The sequence below is a fragment of the Coptis chinensis genome, chromosome 4 (genome assembly GCF_015680905.1).
Source record: "Coptis chinensis isolate HL-2020 chromosome 4, ASM1568090v1, whole genome shotgun sequence".
NCBI lineage: Eukaryota > Viridiplantae > Streptophyta > Magnoliopsida > Ranunculales > Ranunculaceae > Coptis > Coptis chinensis.
Window position 1 is genome coordinate 103,665,814 of NC_141459.1, and position 19,928 is coordinate 103,685,741.

General features: G+C 35.8%; 1 protein-coding gene and 1 pseudogene across 1 annotated transcript; both read right to left on the minus strand.

The window, feature by feature from the left end:
• Nucleotides 1–678: 678 nt before the first annotated feature.
• On the minus strand, nucleotides 679–4,299 carry LOC147506485 (putative wall-associated receptor kinase-like 16). The gene is made up of 3 exons (XM_086558632.1): nucleotides 3,297–4,299; nucleotides 2,506–2,676; nucleotides 679–2,105 (listed from the first exon to the last, which is right to left on the minus strand). The coding sequence occupies exons 1-3, from the start codon at nucleotides 4,168–4,170 to the stop codon at nucleotides 904–906; spliced, it is 2,247 nt and encodes a 748-aa protein (XP_086414758.1). The 5' UTR covers nucleotides 4,171–4,299; the 3' UTR covers nucleotides 679–903.
• Nucleotides 4,300–13,890: 9,591 nt separating this feature from the next.
• On the minus strand, nucleotides 13,891–17,787 carry LOC147506486 (wall-associated receptor kinase 17 pseudogene; annotated as a pseudogene).
• Nucleotides 17,788–19,928: the final 2,141 nt, after the last annotated feature.

Genomic DNA, 19,928 nt, shown 5'->3' on the forward strand with positions numbered 1-19,928 from the left:
ACCTTACATATATATAATGTAAAAAAATAAAATATATCTTATCGGAAAAAACAACAGTGAGGGCTTGGAAGGGCCAAATCGGGGCCGGGCCTATATTTAGACCCTAGCCCGCCCCTCAAATCTGTGAGGGCCAACTTTTGAGGGTTTTGACGCGCATTTTTTAGGGCCGGGTTGAAGGCCTGAGGGCCAAATTATCACCCCTATTGGTTCGGTTCAAACTTCAATATGTGACTCCATTCAAGCTCAAAGCTTACAGTGAAAGTTTTTACAGGCACAAGCACAACCTTCATATGTTACCTGAACTTTGTGAAGATTGTCCTGGCGGAAATACTTTCCTCCCCTAAAAGACATGGTTAATTTCCAACGCTAAAATGGCTTGGCATTTTCTCACTATTAGTCTACCCCTTCCCTCATTATTCTATCCTTTGGAGTTGGTTCCAACTTCCAATATAAATCCTGTTCATGAAAGTGTGTCAAACCCTTTTTCTTTAGACTGCCCCTTCTCCAAAAAAATCTGGTGGAATATCTTAAAATGCTGTGGTGTTAACGGGCACAGTTTTAAATCCTACAGAAAAAGGAAATGGATTAACATATAATTTCAAAGGTAGAAATTTAAACAAACAATTCTCGCAAGCAAGCTTAACATACACAATTTGGAAGGAGTGAAATACGACAAACTAGCTTTCAAGGTAAAAGATGTATTCAAAATAGGCTTATTAGTAATACATCAAACATCTAGTGAGATTAAAAAAAACACTCAGTCTAGCAAACAAGAATACAAATAAACGTACAGGATCTGAGTAAAAATGCATTAACAATTACAAGTTCACTTCCAAACACATTGATATAATTAAAGCGTGCACAAATCTACCCTTGAATTCACACTAGAGAAACAGTAAACAGTCACCGTGGAACGTTCATTGACTGTATCATATCGTTCTCCAAGCTATACAGCCCAGAAGCACTATCAGTGTAACAGCCTGATGGAATTGCATAGAGGTCTATCTCATCAGATGTTAAGCTCATATTCTTTCCATTGCTTTGTTGAATCCACGGGCGTCTCTCAAAACCTCTCAACCCTTCTAGCTCTGCCGCCACTTCTTTCATCGAGGGTCTTTCTTCACCGTTTAAATTAAGACATCTCTTTGCAAGCTGCGCAACTGCATCGATTTGTTCTACCTTCCCTTCGTTAACAATTCCAGCTTCAATAACATCAAAGAGGTGGTTTTCTTTCATTGACACAATAAAATAAGTAGCCAAGTTTCTTTGTTCTTGGGATCTCTCAAAAGAAAGAGGCTTCTCCCCTGTTAGTAGTTCAACAAGAACTACACCAAAACTATATACATCACTTTTTTCCGTTAGCTGGCTAGTATGGAAGTACTCTGGGTCCAAATATCCCATAGTCCCCTGGACTAATGTGCTTATTTGAGTTTCATCCAAAGGGTTCAATCTCGATGCTCCAAAATCAGCCACTTTTGCCGTGTAGTTGTCATCTAATAGTATGTTGGCAGACTTCACATCTCTATGAATGACTGGTACTGAAGCCGCGGAGTGTAGATATGCAAGTGCACCAGCAGTTTCTGAGGCAATCCTCAAACGGTCGTCCCAAGATATGCCCAACAATGTCGCAGATTGTTTATTTAAATGATGGAAGAGGGTCCCGTTAGACACATATTCATAAACCAGCGAGGGAACCTCAGTTTCTAAACAACACCCTAAAAGCTTCACAACATTTCGATGGTTAATCTGGGTAAGAATAACAACCTCATTGATAAATTGCCCAAGTTGGCTTTGATCAATTATTTTGGACTTTTTGATGGCAACTACTCTTGAATCTGGTAAAATTCCTTTATAAACTGTACCAGAGCCTCCTTGCCCAAGAATCCTATGTTCATCATAGTTGTTTGTTGCCAATTTTAGCTCGTCTGCTGTAAAGATCTTTGTCGACTCTACAACACCTTCATGTGAAGAAAGTTGCTGATTCAACAGTAAACCACCGTTCTTCTCAAAGAACTTTTCTCTGAGTTTGTTTAGCGCTCTACTCCTTATGATCAAGTATAACCAACAAGTACCACCAAGAAGAAACAAGAGCCCAAATATGAGACCTGAATCCATACCTGAATATGTGAGTCTCTGAATGTGCATAATAATTAATAAATGACAATGTATTACACAAAAACAAGTCTTCCAGCATTGGTGTTTCATATTTCAACAAATGTAAGGCTGTCATAATTTTTGTTAGTATAATGGGAGTGGGACTGGCTGCAGTTTTTTTTTCCACGTCGTGGTCGTATATTTGATCCGTACTTACAAAATCGGAGCTGCATTGGTTTTTCAAGTGACATGAAAATCTATTTATGATGAATTAATATAAGTTCTTAACGAAATCTTTTAAACATGGTGATTGTTGTTGAGAGGCAAGTGGTCGAAAACTTTTCCTCTATGATGCTTCCGTTTTCCTTGACAAACAATCATGCACACAGAGAAATGCAAGGTATACATTACCTAGTGTGAGCTGTAGTATTGGCAATTTTTTGTTCTTTTTTGTGCAACCAGTTCCATCTTTCCTTCCATCGCCGTAATAGTTACTTGGGCAGGAGCAGTAATAACTTCCTTGAGTATTAGTGCAACTGCCTTCACAGGGACTGCTGTTCTGAACCTTGCACTCATTCACATCTAAACATACAGATACAGCCATAATAATAAGCACAAACGAGAAGACTTTCAAACTTGTTTAGTTAGAGCAGTAATAACTTCCTTGAGTATTAGTTGCAATTTTGCAAATATGGGTTCAGTTTAGACCATCACTAGGAATAAAGAATTAGAGATATTAGCATATCCTATGTTGTGATCGAGGCATGCCTCTGCCTACTCTTAAGTTAAATTGAGCTCTCTTTTACATACATGTGAATCCGACTCAAATTTCCAACACCACTACACCTCAGCTAGAGCATTCTCTTTTACAATGACCCGGAGATTAATTTCTAAAGGGAGCCACAAAAATATTACAACAGAGTCTGTCTTTATTTACGAGATGCGCACCTCCAGATCGTGGTAAACATGTATTCGAGATCGTATGTGTATAACCCTGTTTTGTCATAAATTATGGAATTGTGTTTCAGTACTTTCAGACAAAGTTGGAGTTCGTTCCTACTAAATATTCCAAGCAGAACTATTTAGAGAGTTTAATTTTGATTGGTATAGATCAAGTTTGTATACTTTAGAGTGTAAAAATGATTTAACTTGAAGATCCAGTTCTAAGTAGTAATGGTTGACAATTCATATAAGTCATTTACCTTGGCAACCTTGGTTGAGATAAGGGTTTCCACTGTAACCTACTGTGCAATTGCATAGATACCCAGTACCATCAACCGAATCATAGCAGAAGCTATTGTCCTTGCATGCAAAAGTTGCGGGGTCCTTTTTAGCGTCTTTGCATGTTCGATTCCCTACTGCAAAGTTAAGCACTATGGGAATATCTCCAAGCGAAGTGATGTTCGAAAAGTCAGATACCTTGAAACTGTACTTGTCTTGCTCACCCAAGAAGGCGTAGCCACAAGAATCAAAAGACCAAATACTGGTGTAATTGTTAAGAGTACCAACCAATGCGTAAAACTCTTGTAGTCCGTTGGGAATGGAGGTCTGGCAACAGCCGATGCCAGAACATGTACCATCGACTAGACTCTCTTTCTTTCCACAAAGTGATACACATCCACTCGAGAAGTTTTGCCCAGTAGTTCCTCGAATTAACACGAATGTGTCGCAACCAAGGACAGTGACCTTGTTTCTTGTAGAAGAAAATGTGTAAGGTGTTCCAGTCAAAGTTACCAAGGAAGGAATTTGAGCAATCAAACCCCCAGTTTGATTATAGCAGCTTGAAGCTATGTAGTTTTTTATGAGAACTTCAGTTTTTAAGAACTGTAAAACCTCCAGGTCACCAATGAAAGGTTTGGGTGGTTGGAATGTGGTATTGCACTTTATGTCTGCCCACTCCTCTACTGAACAGTTTTTGCCTAAACCAAACGGGTACGGAATGTCAATGTCACCACATTTGGACGGGCAACCAGGCAAAGTTTGAGTTTCAATAGTTGGGTCAGCAGATGCAAACACCAGCAAAGACAGCAAGAAGAGGATGAGCTCTATAGTCATGGTTAGTTGGTGTTTAAGCATGGATGTTGTTCGTATCACTGCTCTGGATTGTTCTTAAAAGGAAAATAGAGAAGAATATCGAGCATGGAAATTGGAATTCGTCAACCAAATTCTCTCGTTGACCATATTGCATGACACACTTAGGACGTAAACAATTTTTTTATTTTTTTGTGCAACTTTCATCTAACCTCTTATAAATCTGAACTCTGATACCATGTTAAATTGTCAATTTCTCCATAAATTCGAACTTATGTGAATGGTCAATTCTATTAATATGAAGAGAAATAGACATGACACACCTAGAAATTGGAGTGGAATAATCTCAACAATCATAGCAAACAGAAGAACTATATTAAGTGGGATGTCTGTTGCTACATTAAATTTCTGGAGCTCTTGCTGTGTTAAGCATAAAAGATTGAAGTTGACTTACATATTTTATTTAACAGCTTAGCCTTAATCTTATTTAATTTGTTAGCACTTGGCACGTCTTACTTCTCACTGTTCTTCGGCAATACCCTACATATAAAAATACCAAAGCCAACATTTTCAGTCAAATGACAACCATTGAAAAAGGCGTACCCCTCGTTAGGTATGGCTACATTTAAATCTTTTCCCAGAAAAGATTTTGAATTCATATAGAAGCAGTTTTTTTTTTTCCAAAATCCAAAGAAATTAAGTTACAAATTGGTTTGACATTGAACAAATTTAATCCCCGTCGTATTTGTTTTTGGTAACTACCCCGAATATTAACAAATGGAAAAAACCAGAATTATTGAAAATACACATTCAGATCTGTAATATGCATTGTCAAACAACCTCAAACATACTATATTGAAAGCAATCATGATTCATGAGACAATCAACAATATACCTCATGTCCTGTAGAATAATAGAGAGATCCAGAGGCATATAGGTTGGAGTGCCGATTGCACATAGAATAGTGTTCAGTACCAAAGGCACACACGATTGATCACGAAAATCTGTTTGGATGCGTGATATTTCAGTCAGCATATAGCACGTCGGTAACAAAAATAGTTTTTGATCATTTTTGCTGCAATTTTTCCAATGCTTAGTTTGCTTCCGGTCCAGTAAGAAACCTCCACCTGTCAATAAAAACGGACCCAAAGCTATTCCGTTTCTCACTCTTTATTCCCACCCAAAGTCAATTTTCCTTTATTCTTAGTACTGCCCACTGCTACCCTATAACCCTATACTAGCCTAGCACAACATGACAAAATTGAAACATAACAAAATAAAATAAGACAAAACAAAAAATAAATGAGTTGGAAAGAAAATAGAATGACTTAATTTTTTTTTTATATAACTAGCATTTCTGTTCTACAGTTCAAGGCCAAAAATATCGGCCGATATATATCAGTGATATTTTCGATATATATCATTACAAAATGATATTTTGACTGATTTACCAAAAAGAGAAATATCTCCTATATACCGATATATGTATGGGTTTTTTGGTTCAATATTTTGCCCGATATGGAAATATTGGGCCATGCTACAGTCTATAATAACATCATATATGCCAATGTGTTAAGGCCATAGTTCGTTATTTCTAACGGAATCTCGGAATTCAATTGAATATTTTGGTTTTTGAAAAAATTGAAATTTTATGTTAAGGGTCGAAAAAATGCATATTTCAAAATCTACTCGGGATATACTCGAATACCTTAGAAATCCCAGTTTTTGAAAAATTTGGGATTTCAAACAATTTGAAATATTTAACTATACCTTAACCATGGTTTAAAATTTGAATTTGTGGAATTCGACAACTTTAAAAACTATAGTCTCGGTTTTGAAAATTTTGGAATTTTAGCAATTCGAAATATTGAGCTGATGCCTTAACCATAGGACAACTTCAAAACTATAGTTAAGGATGTCAAATGGGTACCCGACCCGCCCAAATCTGACTTTTCGGGTTTTGAGCGGATGTCGGGTTACCCGAACCCGCACCGGTTTTTCCGGGTCGGGTTTGAGTCGGTATTTTGTTAAGAATGTGACTAAACCCTATCCTAACCCTATATTCCGGTATCCATCGGCTCGGGTTAGGATTTTAGATAGGATAAAGCCCGGTATAAATGAATAAATAAAACAATAAGAAACTTTATTTATATATCTACAATTTATTTTTCTTCTTCTACTATCCACCAATCCTTCAAACAAAATAAAATTTCTAATGAACTTGGAAGTAATTATCATCTATCTTTCGGACATAATTATTTGATATGATTTAAAAATAGATAGACTTCGGAACTATAGACCGTGATCACGTGCAATTTGAAAAAATTGGAAATCGACATTTTTTTTTTTTCATAATCCAATATATTAAATAACTCATCATTGTAAACATGAATGAGATCATAATCCAAATATTTCTCTAACTCATTCTTTTATATGAAATTAGTAGTATGTAATTGAAACCGGATTTGGGGTTCGGGTTCGGTTTCGGGTTTTTTAGCCCTTTTAACGGGTTTAGGGCTAAATTATCGGGTCGGGGTCGGGTCAGTCTGGGTTTAAAGAGTGTGACCAGACCCTACCCTATGTATTTCGGTTTGGGTTTGGATTTGGGTTTTGTCGGGTTCGGGCAGGGTTCGGTGCGGGTATTTTGTTCGGGTTTTGGGCGGGTTTCGGGCAAAATGGACATCCCTAACTATAGTCCGATTTTTGAAAAATTCGGAATTTCAGCAATTCCAAAATATTGAACTATGCCTTGACCATAGTTTAAGATTTCCGACAACTTCAAAAACTATAATTCTAATCGGGTCATCGAGTATATTCCGAGTAGATTTTGAAATATATGAGAAAAATTCAGAATATGAATTTTGAATTTTTAGACCGTAACCTTAATTTTTCGATATCTCTAAAAATCAAAATATTTGGCAGAATTCCGAGATTCCGTTCGAAATCAAGAACTATGATCATATCGTTTCTAGCTTATTCTTTTTATTCGGAAAATTTTTACCATCTTTTTTCATTTGAGTTTGATATGAACAATTGAATATCAAACTTGACTTCGAGTTTAATATGGGGCTCAAGCTCGAGTTGTTTTGCACTACGAGTTCGAGTTCAAGCACAAACTCAAACGAGTCGGATATTACAATATAATACTGATACTTGTTGGATATTATTATTTTAACAAAAACTTAAATAAAGGGACTCTTGCAAATGAGTTTGTTTTTTTAGAGTAGGGTTTGCAATTGCAAAGGAACTTCGAAGTGCACTTTTGTAGCTTGTCACCTCTCTCGTTGTAATTTGATTATATATCAATATAATATTAATTAAAAAAAAAAAATGCAAAAAAAAAAATGTTAAATTGGTCAAACCAAGCCCAAAGGTCCTAGTCCAATTGACCAACCCTAGTTGAGAGTCAAAATTTGAGACTTGTTACATGCCTCCATTTTCAATTTTTAATACTTAATTATTATTAATTTTTTCTTGTAGTATCACTTATAATAGTTTTTTCTTGTAGTATCACTTATAATAGTTTGAGACTATAGTTTTTGAAGTTGTCGAAATTCTTAAACTATGGTTAAGGCATAGTTTAATATTTCGGAATTGTTGAAATTCTGAATTTTTCAAAAATCGGGACTATAGTTTTTGAAGTTGTCGGAATTCTTAAACTATGGTTAAGGCATAGTTCAATATTTCGGAATTGTTGAAATTCTGAATTTTTCAAAAATCGGGACTATAGTTTTTGAAGTTGTCGGAATTCCATAAATTCTGAAATCTTAAACCATGGTTAAGACATAGTTCAATATTTCGAAATTGCTGAAATTCCAAAATTTTCAAAAATCGGGATTTCGGAAGGTATTCGAGTATATCCAGAGTAGATTTTGAAATATGCAATTTTTCGACCCTTAACATAAAATTCTAAATTTTTCAAAAACCAAAATATTCAATTGAATTCTGAGATTCCGTTCGAAATAACGAACTATGGCCTTAACACATTGGCATATATGATGTTATTATAGACTGTAGTATGGCCCAATATTTCCATGTCGGGTGAAATATTCAAGTACATATCGATATATATGTGATATTTCTTTTTGGTAAATCGGTCAAAATATCATTTTGTAATGATATATATAAAAATATCACCGATATATATATAGGCCGATATTTTGGCCTTGGACTTAGAACAGAAATGCTAGTTATACAAAAAAAAAAAAAAATTAAGTCCTTCTATTCTCTTTCTAGCTCATTCAGTTTTTGTTTTGTCTAATTTCATTTTGTTTTTTTCCGGTTTTGTCATATTGTGCTATACTAGTATAGGCTAGCAGGGGCAGTACTAAGAATAAAGGAAAATTGACCGGAATGAGTTTTGGGTCCGTTTTTATTGACAGGTGGTGGCTTTTTACTGGACCGGAAGCAAACTAACCATAGAAAAATTGCAGCAAAAATGGACTCCATATAGAATAATGGAATGTGTTAAAGTTATGTAAAAAGTGAATGGCGTTCTGAGCATGGCTGACATTTTCACACGCTAAATGGCAATAATTAGATCGTGATCTTTAATTGAGCGCCGCCAGAAGCATGGAACCAAGTGCAGACTAACGATGTATAAAGTCACTTGAGCGTCCAACGAAGTCAATGAACCTGTTGTGCCTTTTGATCACTCGTGTGTAACATACGTTACATTTCCTGTACTCAGCAACATCTCTCCACTGGTTCTAGGCATCTCTGCTTTTCTAAATCTGTTAATACTTTTCTTGTTCTTATGTTTGATCACAAAGATTGACAGAATCCATAGTTGATGTTAGGGCATCTCCAATGATGGTGTAAAATTACACCTCCACATAGGCGCCATCTAAGTGTCATTAGGATTTTACTACTCCAATTATAAATTATTGTAGAGTCTATAAATATCCACTATCTATTGTTCCCAATGGAAAAGTGTAAAAAAGTTCATTTTAATCTCGGACGTCACTTCAAACGAGGTCCCTCTTTAAATTAAAGTGGGACGTCTAAAATTTTCAAATCGTGACTTTAGAAATAGATAGGGACGACACTCCAAGTGATGTCCGAATTTGTTTTTACTCAGACGTCTGTTCGTGTGTCGCCCAGGCTTTTTATTAGCTGATAGCGAGAAGAAGAATTTCCTACCCTCTCTATCAACTAATACTCTATTACCTACAATATAACACCTTCATTGGAAAGAATTTTTTGACATTTGAGGTGTAAAATTTCCACTCTATACGGTTTATACCCCCATTGGAGATGCCCTTAATAATGTTGATATGATTTATATAGGAAAAATACTTCACAAGCATGATGGCGGGAGCAATTTTGTACATGAACCAAGTTCAAACAGCTAACATGTGCATTAACTAGAAGGGTACTGATTTACCAATATATGTTTTACACTAGTTAATGCCAGTGCCTTCGGCACGGATTCCATAAAGATGCATCATCGACAATGTCATTTAAAATTCCACATGCATTTACTATTTATTGTGATGGGAAAAAAAAAATTGATAATCGCAAGATTTACATGTTTTCGTATATGCAAATATGTCATTCATCTCTTCAAGAACTGGTTGTAAGTGCTGGACATGACAACGATAAATATCAAATATTATTCAACCATTTTTTGAACAATGTGATTAGCAATTAATGGCAAATATAGGTCCTGAATAGTGTATTAATGGCAATTAATTTTGCTTTGTTTATTTCATCGAGTAATAGAAGACCTGCAGAGAAACCCTGAAATTGGGCACTATTAAGAAGAGAACACAATTGATAAATTGTGTCATACCTTTGTAAACGGCTATGCTTTTCATGTTGCACCTTTTTCTTTCCCTTTGTTCGTTATTTAACTTGTTTGAAGAGATAGATATAGTATAAGTACCCACGATGACCATTGTTGTTAATACAGTGCATAGAAAACATTTTTTAATAAAACACAATCATCATCAATAATATATATTAAAGGAAAAAGCGACAATCCATACGGTTTCATGCATTTGCTGTACAAATTTCAAGAGAGGAAGAGGTTCAACTGCACAAACAAATTGCATACTCAATTGAGATGAGTTAATAACTAATATAAATCCGTTCAATACCACTTAGTAATTATTGTATTTTAACTACACACATAAAGCCATTGACACGTCCTACATATTATGTGATGCTACTTTGCATGTAATACTCCACCTTAAAATATTTCTCATTTGAGCGTGCAAACAATGCCTAAAACCTATAGTTCACATAATAACCTATAATTCAGGAGGAGTCCCAAATCAAGCTATTTCCACATCTCATGTCATCATCTTCTAATAGAAATCTTTCCAAGCCTTACTGGTGTTCGGTACCACCAATTCCCAACTGCATACTAAGAAATAACCCTACTAAAAGTTTAATCAGCCCCAAAGTGAAATCATTACACCATTCAAATCATCTACCTCACACTTTCAACTTTCAAGACGTCAACGTACACTTTGAAACCCTTAACCATTGTCGTATTTGTTTCACACACAAAATCTACTGCCATCTATGTGATTTAAAACTTAGCTAAGAAAAAGCTACATATTTTATTATGGATTCATGACTAAACATAAAATGTGTTTCACATGAACTCCAAAAACTAATTTTCAAATGATAATCGGCCAAATTGAGGTTCTTTAGTGCACTTAGAAATGACCATGCTAATGATGACACCACAACAAAACTCGCTGCAGTGAAATAGGATACCACATAGCAACTGATTACTTATTGGCTACCTTAGAAGTGGGATACCCTTAAGCTCAGTTCCACTATGTACCATCCTTGATTTGTTTTCAAAATCCTTGTTCCCAAAAAGAACCTCACAATAGCATTGATAGCCTTTTTAATAATTTGTAAATAGATCATTTTTTTTTTTGTGAAAAGGCATTAAATGAGTTGTATCATAAGTACATCCAAGAGGCTAAAAAATTGTCTTTCATTACCAAATACCAAGGGGAGGCCCCAAAACAACTACGCAAAATGTCATTAGCAAAGGTCGTGGATTGCAAACAATAGAGCAAAGAAATGTCAAGCTAAATAAAATTATTGTATAACTTCAGGCAAACCGATAGTAATATTCAAAGTGTAGAGTTTGTATGGAGCTAAAGTTTAGACAAATAGGATAACCGCAAATAATTGTGGGACATCACTTGTCATAGCAAAGTAATTAGCATCAATAGCAGCCATAAGTGTCTGCCATAGCAGAGTACACATATAGAATAAACTGTATGGGGGTGGTTACCCTCCAAAACCTGAAGCTTCAACAGGTTTAGTTAATATTCTTGAACTTTTCAAGCTAGGATTTGAAACAATCACTGGCGTCTTCCTTATTTCCGTTGTACCTAGCATCAACAACAACCTGTCATAATAGAATATTAGCATCAACAACAACTTGTAACTTATCATAGCAAAGTAATTAGCATCATCAACAGCCATAAGTGTCTGCCATAGCAGAGTACACATATAGAATAAACTATAGGGGATAATTCATAAGCATTATGGGATGAAAATCAAATATTAAAATTATGTTGCCTAACTGTGTAAAAAAAAAAAATCACACGTACACAATAATAATCAGTTGCTCATGGCTATAAGCAGCCATTGTGTGTGTTCGCTTCTAGGCAACATAATAAATTATTGATGCCGGCCTGGCATTTCTAGGCAACATAATAAATTATTGATGCCGGCCTGGCATTTGGATTTAAAATTTGGGCTACAAAACTGCACTAAATTTTTTTGGCAATTAAAGAAGTTCATAAAATCAGGTTAGAGCTACAAACCAATCCAAACAAAATTGCAAGGGATGATCCTCAATCATCCCAATTAACCACTGTTGCATTAATACAAACCCAAACAAAAAGAGGAATCCATCCCAATTAACCTCACATGATGTACGACTTTTGTCTCAGAACCCAAAACAATTCCATATACATTGAATAAATTATAGCACAGCAGTTCCAACAGAAACTATAACCCATAAAGATAACTACACAACTCATGTATCACAGTTCTTTCCAAGATATGGCTAGCACTAAGACATGTTAAAAAGTTGTTAGTATTTATTAAAAAACAAAGATATTTCTTCTTCAGACATTCTGAGCTCCCGGTTTGACCTCCATTAGCCTCACATTGATCTCGTATCACTTCAACACCTTACAACTATGGTTATGAAATAAATATACCAAGTACATCGAACATCCTTATATCCACCAACTTTGAAGTATAACAAAATTGGATAGTATGCTCGACAAATCTAACGGCCATATATTCACGCTACCAAAATCCCAAAATTATCTATTTGTTTTGAGAATTTAAGAACTTCTTGCTGAATGACCAATGAAATTATTGCCATCAAATTAGGCTCTGAAGATTGCTCACCTAGGACTAACTTTGCCACTTCACTTTGAAGCTTTGTCGTCTTCAACAATTGAAGTCTCCACTCCCCATTAAGAGTAACAATTTACTTGCTCTGAATAGGTAAATAAACAAACACACACAAAAATCACGATTATGGTTAACTACTATTTCACATATGTTATACCTGCACCATATGTTCCTTTGGTGGAATTGAAGTCATTGTCCGTAGCAAAATCCCCAACTGAAATACCACCACCTAAAACCAAATAAAATTGCAAGGGATGATCCACAGTCAAAACATATAATTGCTAAAGGTACCAAAATTATTCCATGGTGTAGATGAGATTGTAGTTTGATTAAATGTATATTAAAAGTGAAAGAAATACCTTGGCTTGACGAAGGTTTCACTGATGCAAACATCGAACTATAAAAATTGCAATTAAAGAAAGACAGACAGAAAAAACACAAAAGAAAATCTGATTTCCAAAATGAAACTTATCATCAATGGAAACATACGGGAAATTTACATTGGATATGAGAAACACACAATTCATTCAAAAGAATAAAGAATGGAAATAATAAAAGGGAATCCATGAATCCAGTAATGAAATCAATTCATACAATAGATTGATGAAAGGAGAAATAGAATTCGGACATAACTCATCATTCAAAAAGAACAATACAATCATTGAAAACGTCAAAAACCAAAAGGCTCTTGAAGAAAGTGTAGAGAGTTACTTACATGAGATTGACGGTGACAGTCGAATTGAGGATGAGAGAGAACACAAGAGGAGTTTCAGTACTTACAAAGTTGGAAGTGATCAGTTTTTTTCCTTTTGTTGAGAACTTGGAGAGGTGGAGCAGAAGACCAAAGGGTTTTGCATTTATTTTCACAATTAAGAATGTAATTAATTGCTAATCCAACTCACTTAGAATTACAAAGGAGTACATGCCAAAAAAAGGGGGGGGGGGGGGGGGTTGTTCTTTGAAAGCTGAGAGAGAGAGAGCAAAAGGAACTTAATTGCATGGGAAGATAGAAAGAGAGAGAAAGAGTGTTATGCGGGCAATTTATTTCTCAAATTAATTGCCCCTCGTTAATTCTTTTTTTTTTTAATTTTACACGTGTCTTCGGTTTTGACCGTCGATTTATACCCGTTGAAACTGAATCCCAGCCGTTGGTCATAAAACTTCCTTCTCTTGTTATATTAGATTATTGCATAGTTATAACAAACATGTATATCTACTTAAACACATTGAACATAAGAACATTCATCCATCTTTGGCTTCCCATAAGTAACTACTAAATCGTTATGGGGGAACATTCAGTAATGACCATGTCATTTCTTTCTCCAAACTATAATGTCAAGAATCACCATGGCTGTCATATCATAGACGTCCACCCCCTTTAGACGCTACACTCACATTCTTTTCTTCGCTTCGGACCGGTGATGTCTCTTTGAAACCTCTTAACCTTTCTAGCTCTGCTGCCACTTTCATTGAGGGCCTTTGTTCACTCTTCAAATTAAGGCATCTTTTTGCAAGTTCAGCGATTCCATGTGTAACACTCCAAATTTCAAACAATTATATACCTAAACTACGTGACTTTTTTGGAAAATTTCGGCAGAGTCTCATCTGTATTTTCAACATTTCATAAATATGATAACCTGTTATAACCTAAAAATTTAATAAGAATACATCCAAACCAAATATAAAACCTCATACCTCAGTCGTAAATTCAACTACTAAAAGATATACTGATTCATAGAACCAGCCACTAAACCATCTCGACCAATGTCAGTTAAGTTAAGTAACCAATCCTCAAATAAGAATAAAATTATAAATATACAAACATCCCATAAACCCTAATACATGAATTATACAGTGCAACTAACATACATACATCTAAGTCCCATAACTATCAAAAAGTTTACGCCCTTAACAATAAGTATTTACTATAAAACTTTCTAAAAGAGATACAAAAGAGAAAGATACTAAAGAGTCTTGACAAGTGCCAAATCACTTGAGTGCCAAACTAATATCGGTTAAACAAACTAAACAAATAAAGATATCTCTAATATAGCAACCGGGTGGACACAAACACAACTAGAATTAATGACACTCATAGCGATAAATATCTAATTTATAGTAAAACTTACTCTCAGTGTCATTGTTGCATCTGTCTATTCGTAACCAAATGACATACGTACAACATTAAACCTGAATCACTTAATATCAGTTCTTCCAAGCAAAATACATGAGGACCCAATATTAAACATATCACACTAACCACCTCTAACATATATAGTTATGAAATAAAACAATGATCAAACATTGGAAAAAAATAACTCTATGGGGTGGGTATCTACCTACAGAAGCTGTTGTGCCAGGTGGCTGCCTACGTACCCTTTCAGGGATCATGTCATACGTAGTTCTTCTAAAATATAGCACATCGACGTTATAACTCAACAAACCCATAGAACAAATCAACAGTTCAGTATTATATCTCAATAGTTCGATATAATAACTCGAATATCGAAACTCGACAGATAAACCATCTTTCCATAAAAATGAATTATAACTCATATTGCACAGCACTCACAATAACATTCAGTGACCGAATACCAAATCATTTAGGTTAAGACATTATTGTTTAAAAGGACAATTCCAAGACCAAACACACCATTGAAACCAATAATACAAACACCAAAACAACTAGATAAACATCCTAATTAAACCAATTGTTCGAAAGGACAATAATGAAACACATCACCATTAACAATGGATCGATATACTTAAATTATTTATGCACTCAATATTAATACAAACTTAAAGTAAAATAATCAACAATCATTCCGAACATATATCTTTCTTGACATGTGAAATAGTAATGATAAATATATATAACCTTCTTCTCAAAGTCAATGACAAATCCCTCATTAGATTCGGGAAAAATAAAAGAAATATTTACTTGTTTTTGAGTTACTGAATAAGCTCCTTTAAGAAATTAGCTCCAAAGCTAAGATGCATCCTTCCAAGCAAAGTCTACAATCTTTAAAGATTTCCCTTTAAGTTTCATACTATAATATAGTAAAACCCCCAATTATTCCCATCGAAATAGCTCCAAATTGACACCCCACAAATTAAAACCCTATTTTGTATTTCTTAGAAATAGTGATGATTAAGAGTTTTTCAATCACCCAACTAGTCGAGAAATAGAGTAAACTCTTCCCCACAACAAAACCATAATATTTTCTTTTGAAGACTTTAGAAGAAGAGATCAAAGTTAGAAGAAGAGATCGAAGTCAGAGAGAGCGAGAGAGAAGGTCGAGACTATTCCCACCTTTTCTTTTCTTTTCTTTTTTCATGGATCCAACCATGGTTCATGGGCCACCACCCCTAAGCCCAATAATACGGGGTTTTACACCATGAACCTGTTCTATTTTTTGTTCGTTCAACTTTCCAGCTTCAAGAAGCTGAAGCAAACGGCTCTCATTCATTAACACAACAAAATAAGTTGCTAAGTTTCTTTTTTCTTGAGAGCGCTTGAAAGACAAGGGCTTCTCCCCTGTTAACAGTTCTGCAAGAACAACACCAAAAATTTAACCTCGATATCCCATTGTCCCCTGGACTAAGGTGCTTATTTGAGTTTGATCCAAAGGATTTAACCTCAATGCTCCAAAATCAGCCACTTTTGCTGTGTAATTATCATCTAATATTATGTTTGCAGACTTCACATCTCTATGAATGATTGGTACTAAAGTTGTAGAGTGCAAATATGCAAGTGCCCCTGCTGTTTCAGCTGCAATCCTTAAGCGGGCTTCCAAAAAAGGAGGCTAGTGCACTACCTTTTTCATGTATATGATGGAAGAGGGTGCCATTGGCCACAAACTTATAAACTAACAAGGGAACCTTTAGTTTCTAAACAACAACCCAAAAGTTTTACAACATTTCTATGGTTAATATGGGTTAGAATCACAACCTCTTTGATAAATTGCTCAAGTTGGCTTTCATCATTTATCTTGGATTTTTTGATGGCAACTATTCTTAGATCAGGTAAAATTCCTTTATAAACTATCCCATGGCTTCCTTTCCCAAGGATCCTCTGTTCACTGTAGTCCTTGGTTGCCACTTTTAGTTCTTCTGCCGTAAAGATCTTTGTTGATTCTACACCACCTTCATGTGAAAAAAGCTGTTGTTTCAAAAGTAAACCACCATTCTTTTAAAATAACTTTTCCCTGCGATTTATTGTGCCTTCTACTCTCTATGCTCATAACCATGAACCACCAACAAGGACAAACAGTAACCTAATAAAATCCAAGACTTGATTGGGTGTTGAAAAATGTGAGTCCTCGAAAGAAAAGGGAAAGAGGAAGACTAATATCATAAGCAATCAAATTTGGAGGGTGCTCAACAATATAACAAGACTGTCAGCAGATCTTACTTGCAACCATAAGCAAGTTTTATCCACCTTCTGAAGAGAGAATCCACCATAGTCGGTGGTTTTAAAACAAAATTTAGAAAGTAAACTGCATCACTGTACCTTGGCAATGCATTCCATTTTATAGTACCTATACTTGAGATCGAGTTCAGGTCAGGGTTAAGGTTTCCACATCCCACACCCGTCCTCTATTAGGTGTATTGACAGATAATTGATTTTTTTTTTTAAAGATTAAGTTGGGGTTAAGGCAGACCCCCACCTATTATTATTGCAAAAAGTTAAACCTTACAAGCCTCCCTAAGAGTTAGATCATTAAAAGGAGGAACACAAAGACTCTATACCGACAGGCTTCAAGCCTAACATACATAATAACATACTAGTCGTCCTATCGAACCTAAGAAAGTAGAGATAGTAGTCCTACTTCCTACTCATGATTTCTTTAACAATCTTAGGATAATCCTTCCTAAGATGAGTCTGCGTTTTCTCATAGTTGCAAAAGAAACTTTCACAAGCACAACATACATAAGTGAGTCCCAAAGTATCATCCAAATTTTTTTTGGTGTAGTCCTCAAGATTTCTCATCTTTTTGTTTTTCAGTAACGACTTTATTTTCTTCATCATTGCCAGCGTAGGCTCTACTTCTCCTAAAGCACACTCTTGGATCCGCTTGCTTCTTTTGGCTTCACAGTAGTCCATTCATTTTGATCCTTAGAAAGCATTTCATACCATGATGAGCTCTTTTGCAAAACAAGTGTTGGGGATATTGCATCCATAAAGACCTCAGTCTCATTCTCTGAGAGATCATCATCTTCATCCTCATTTCTAGAAACTAGCCCTTCATACATGTTTAGTTCTCTACTACATGGCAATTGGTTAATCAGAATAACTCTAGGCTGACTCTAGATTGGTGTAACCATATTATTCTTATCTCTCTAGTTACTTGAAGTTCCCCTTTGCGAAAAAGTGTTCACATGAGGAATATCCATAGTTTCACCAATCATATTTACTATAGGAGTTGTTATCTCAGCAGGCACATAAAGTACTAGCTGAACTACATCGAATGGAAGGATCGGTTCTAGTCTCATGTACACCAATATTGAGCTCTTCAACCTTTGTTCCATTCCCTTGAGCACCACTACTCTGGCTATTTGGTTCATGCTGGGCAATTGTACCAGTGGGCTGATTGTTGTTACCATTGCTCGCTGTTTTTCAACACCTCAAGTCCATGGACTTATGATAAAGCAACGACCACCAATAAAGATTAGACCTTCCTCTAAAACTACTTGACGATCTTCATTACTTGAGAATTTGAAGTAGAACAGATCTTTATCTGTAATAATCTCAAATGACTCTTTATCTTTCCATCGATGTTGAGCGACGTTTTTCACATATGGGAATGAGAGGTGCTGCTTTATAAATAATCCCACCATGTAGTCACTCCATTCATTACATCCTTGCATAATCAAATCCATCGGTACCTGAGTAACACCATTCACTTCTTGTAAAGTGAAGTGTTTTAGTGTATTTTTAAGAGCAGACGCTCTATTTTGTAGGAATAAGCTACTCCATGATGATACAAGAGGGCAATCGGGCAACCGGGTGGAATTCCAGCTGAGGAAGGTGCTGCCACTGAGGAGATAAGTGGCTCAGACGGTGTAGCATCTGCTGAGGGGGAAGGACCAGCACAAGGAGGCTGAGGAAGTGGAGTTGGATGGGAAAGAAGAGGAGGAAAAGAAGATATACTATTATCCATCGATAGATCAGTCGAACTCCGAGATATCCATGTTCTCAGATGAGAAATCTCACACCCCTTGCTGTTTCCGATCAAAACCACCCCATAAAGGGAAGGTTTTGAGTTTGTTCTTATCGCAACCAACGTTCCAAGGATAGAACTTTACTACTTGAAGAAAAGAAGCACGCGAGATTACTCTTATACCCTTAGAGAAAAGGAAGTTATACTCATATATTGATTCATGACAGGGGTATGTGAAATCTCTTATAAATTAAGGATTTCAACACTTAACGTGGTATAGGAACATGATTCTACTATGGAGTTTGAGTTGATCTTGAAAGAGTGACATAATAGGTAGAAATGGCGGAGGTGATCCAATCCAAAAGGTTTCCACATATGACAGTTTGTTATTTTGTGACACAACTTTGTCAGTTTCTAAAGATAAGGTGCTTCTTTCTTCGGTGACATGCACACAAACAGACACTTAGATAGATGATGATTCCCTAGCATAAGTGGTAATATGGAAAATTCTTTGTTTTTCTTAGTGCAACGTAACCAGTCCCTTCTTTCTTTCCATCTCCTTTGGAGTCATCTAGGCAAGAGCAGTAATAACCTCCTATAGTGTTAGTGCCATTCCTTTCACAGGGATTGTTGTTCAAATCTTCACACTCATTCACAAATTAATTTATGACACAACGGCAATTTAGCATAGGTCACTTTACCAAATCAGAGGAACATTAAATTTTTTGGAAACTTATTTGGCTTATGTGCCAACCTTTTCTCGTTTAATAACTCGCGCGGAAGACAGGAGGAACTTATTTTATAAGGGCCGCGGTATTGGCACCCCATAAAATAGGACTAGCACCCCTTTTGGGTGTTATATAGTATCTTGATGCATCTTATTTAGTGTCTTGAACAGCTTATTTAATGACCTATATCATCCAAAGGGGTGCTAGTCCCATTTTATGGGGTGTCAATACCGCCGCCCATTTTATAAAGTATATTGTTGTACCCGATTACAGGCAATCATTGCTACTATGGAGGCCTTCCATGTCAAGGACATCCCTTGGAAAACATGCAAATAAAGCAGCTAACACTCCAAGGAATGCACTGCGCTACAAGTGAATTAAATTTTAGTGACCCCCTCCCTAGGGAGCTGCACATCATCATCCTTGAGGATGCAAATTGTACTGTGCGTGAGAATGTTTTTGACTTAGTCGAATCAGGTAAAGGTCGGCCAAACCCCAGCTTCTT

Bases quoted from the DNA above. Each gene is read 5' to 3' on its own strand.
- LOC147506485 (XM_086558632.1), bottom strand. From the start codon at position 4,170: ATGCTTAAACACCAACTAACCATGACTATAGAGCTCATCCTCTTCTTG. The intron at 2,677-3,296 runs GTAAATGACTTA...CTGTATGTTTAG, and splicing joins TCTCAACCAAGGTTGCCAAG to ATGTGAATGAGTGCAAGGTT. The intron at 2,106-2,505 runs GTAATGTATACC...GTATGGATTCAG, and splicing joins AATACTACAGCTCACACTAG to GTCTCATATTTGGGCTCTTG.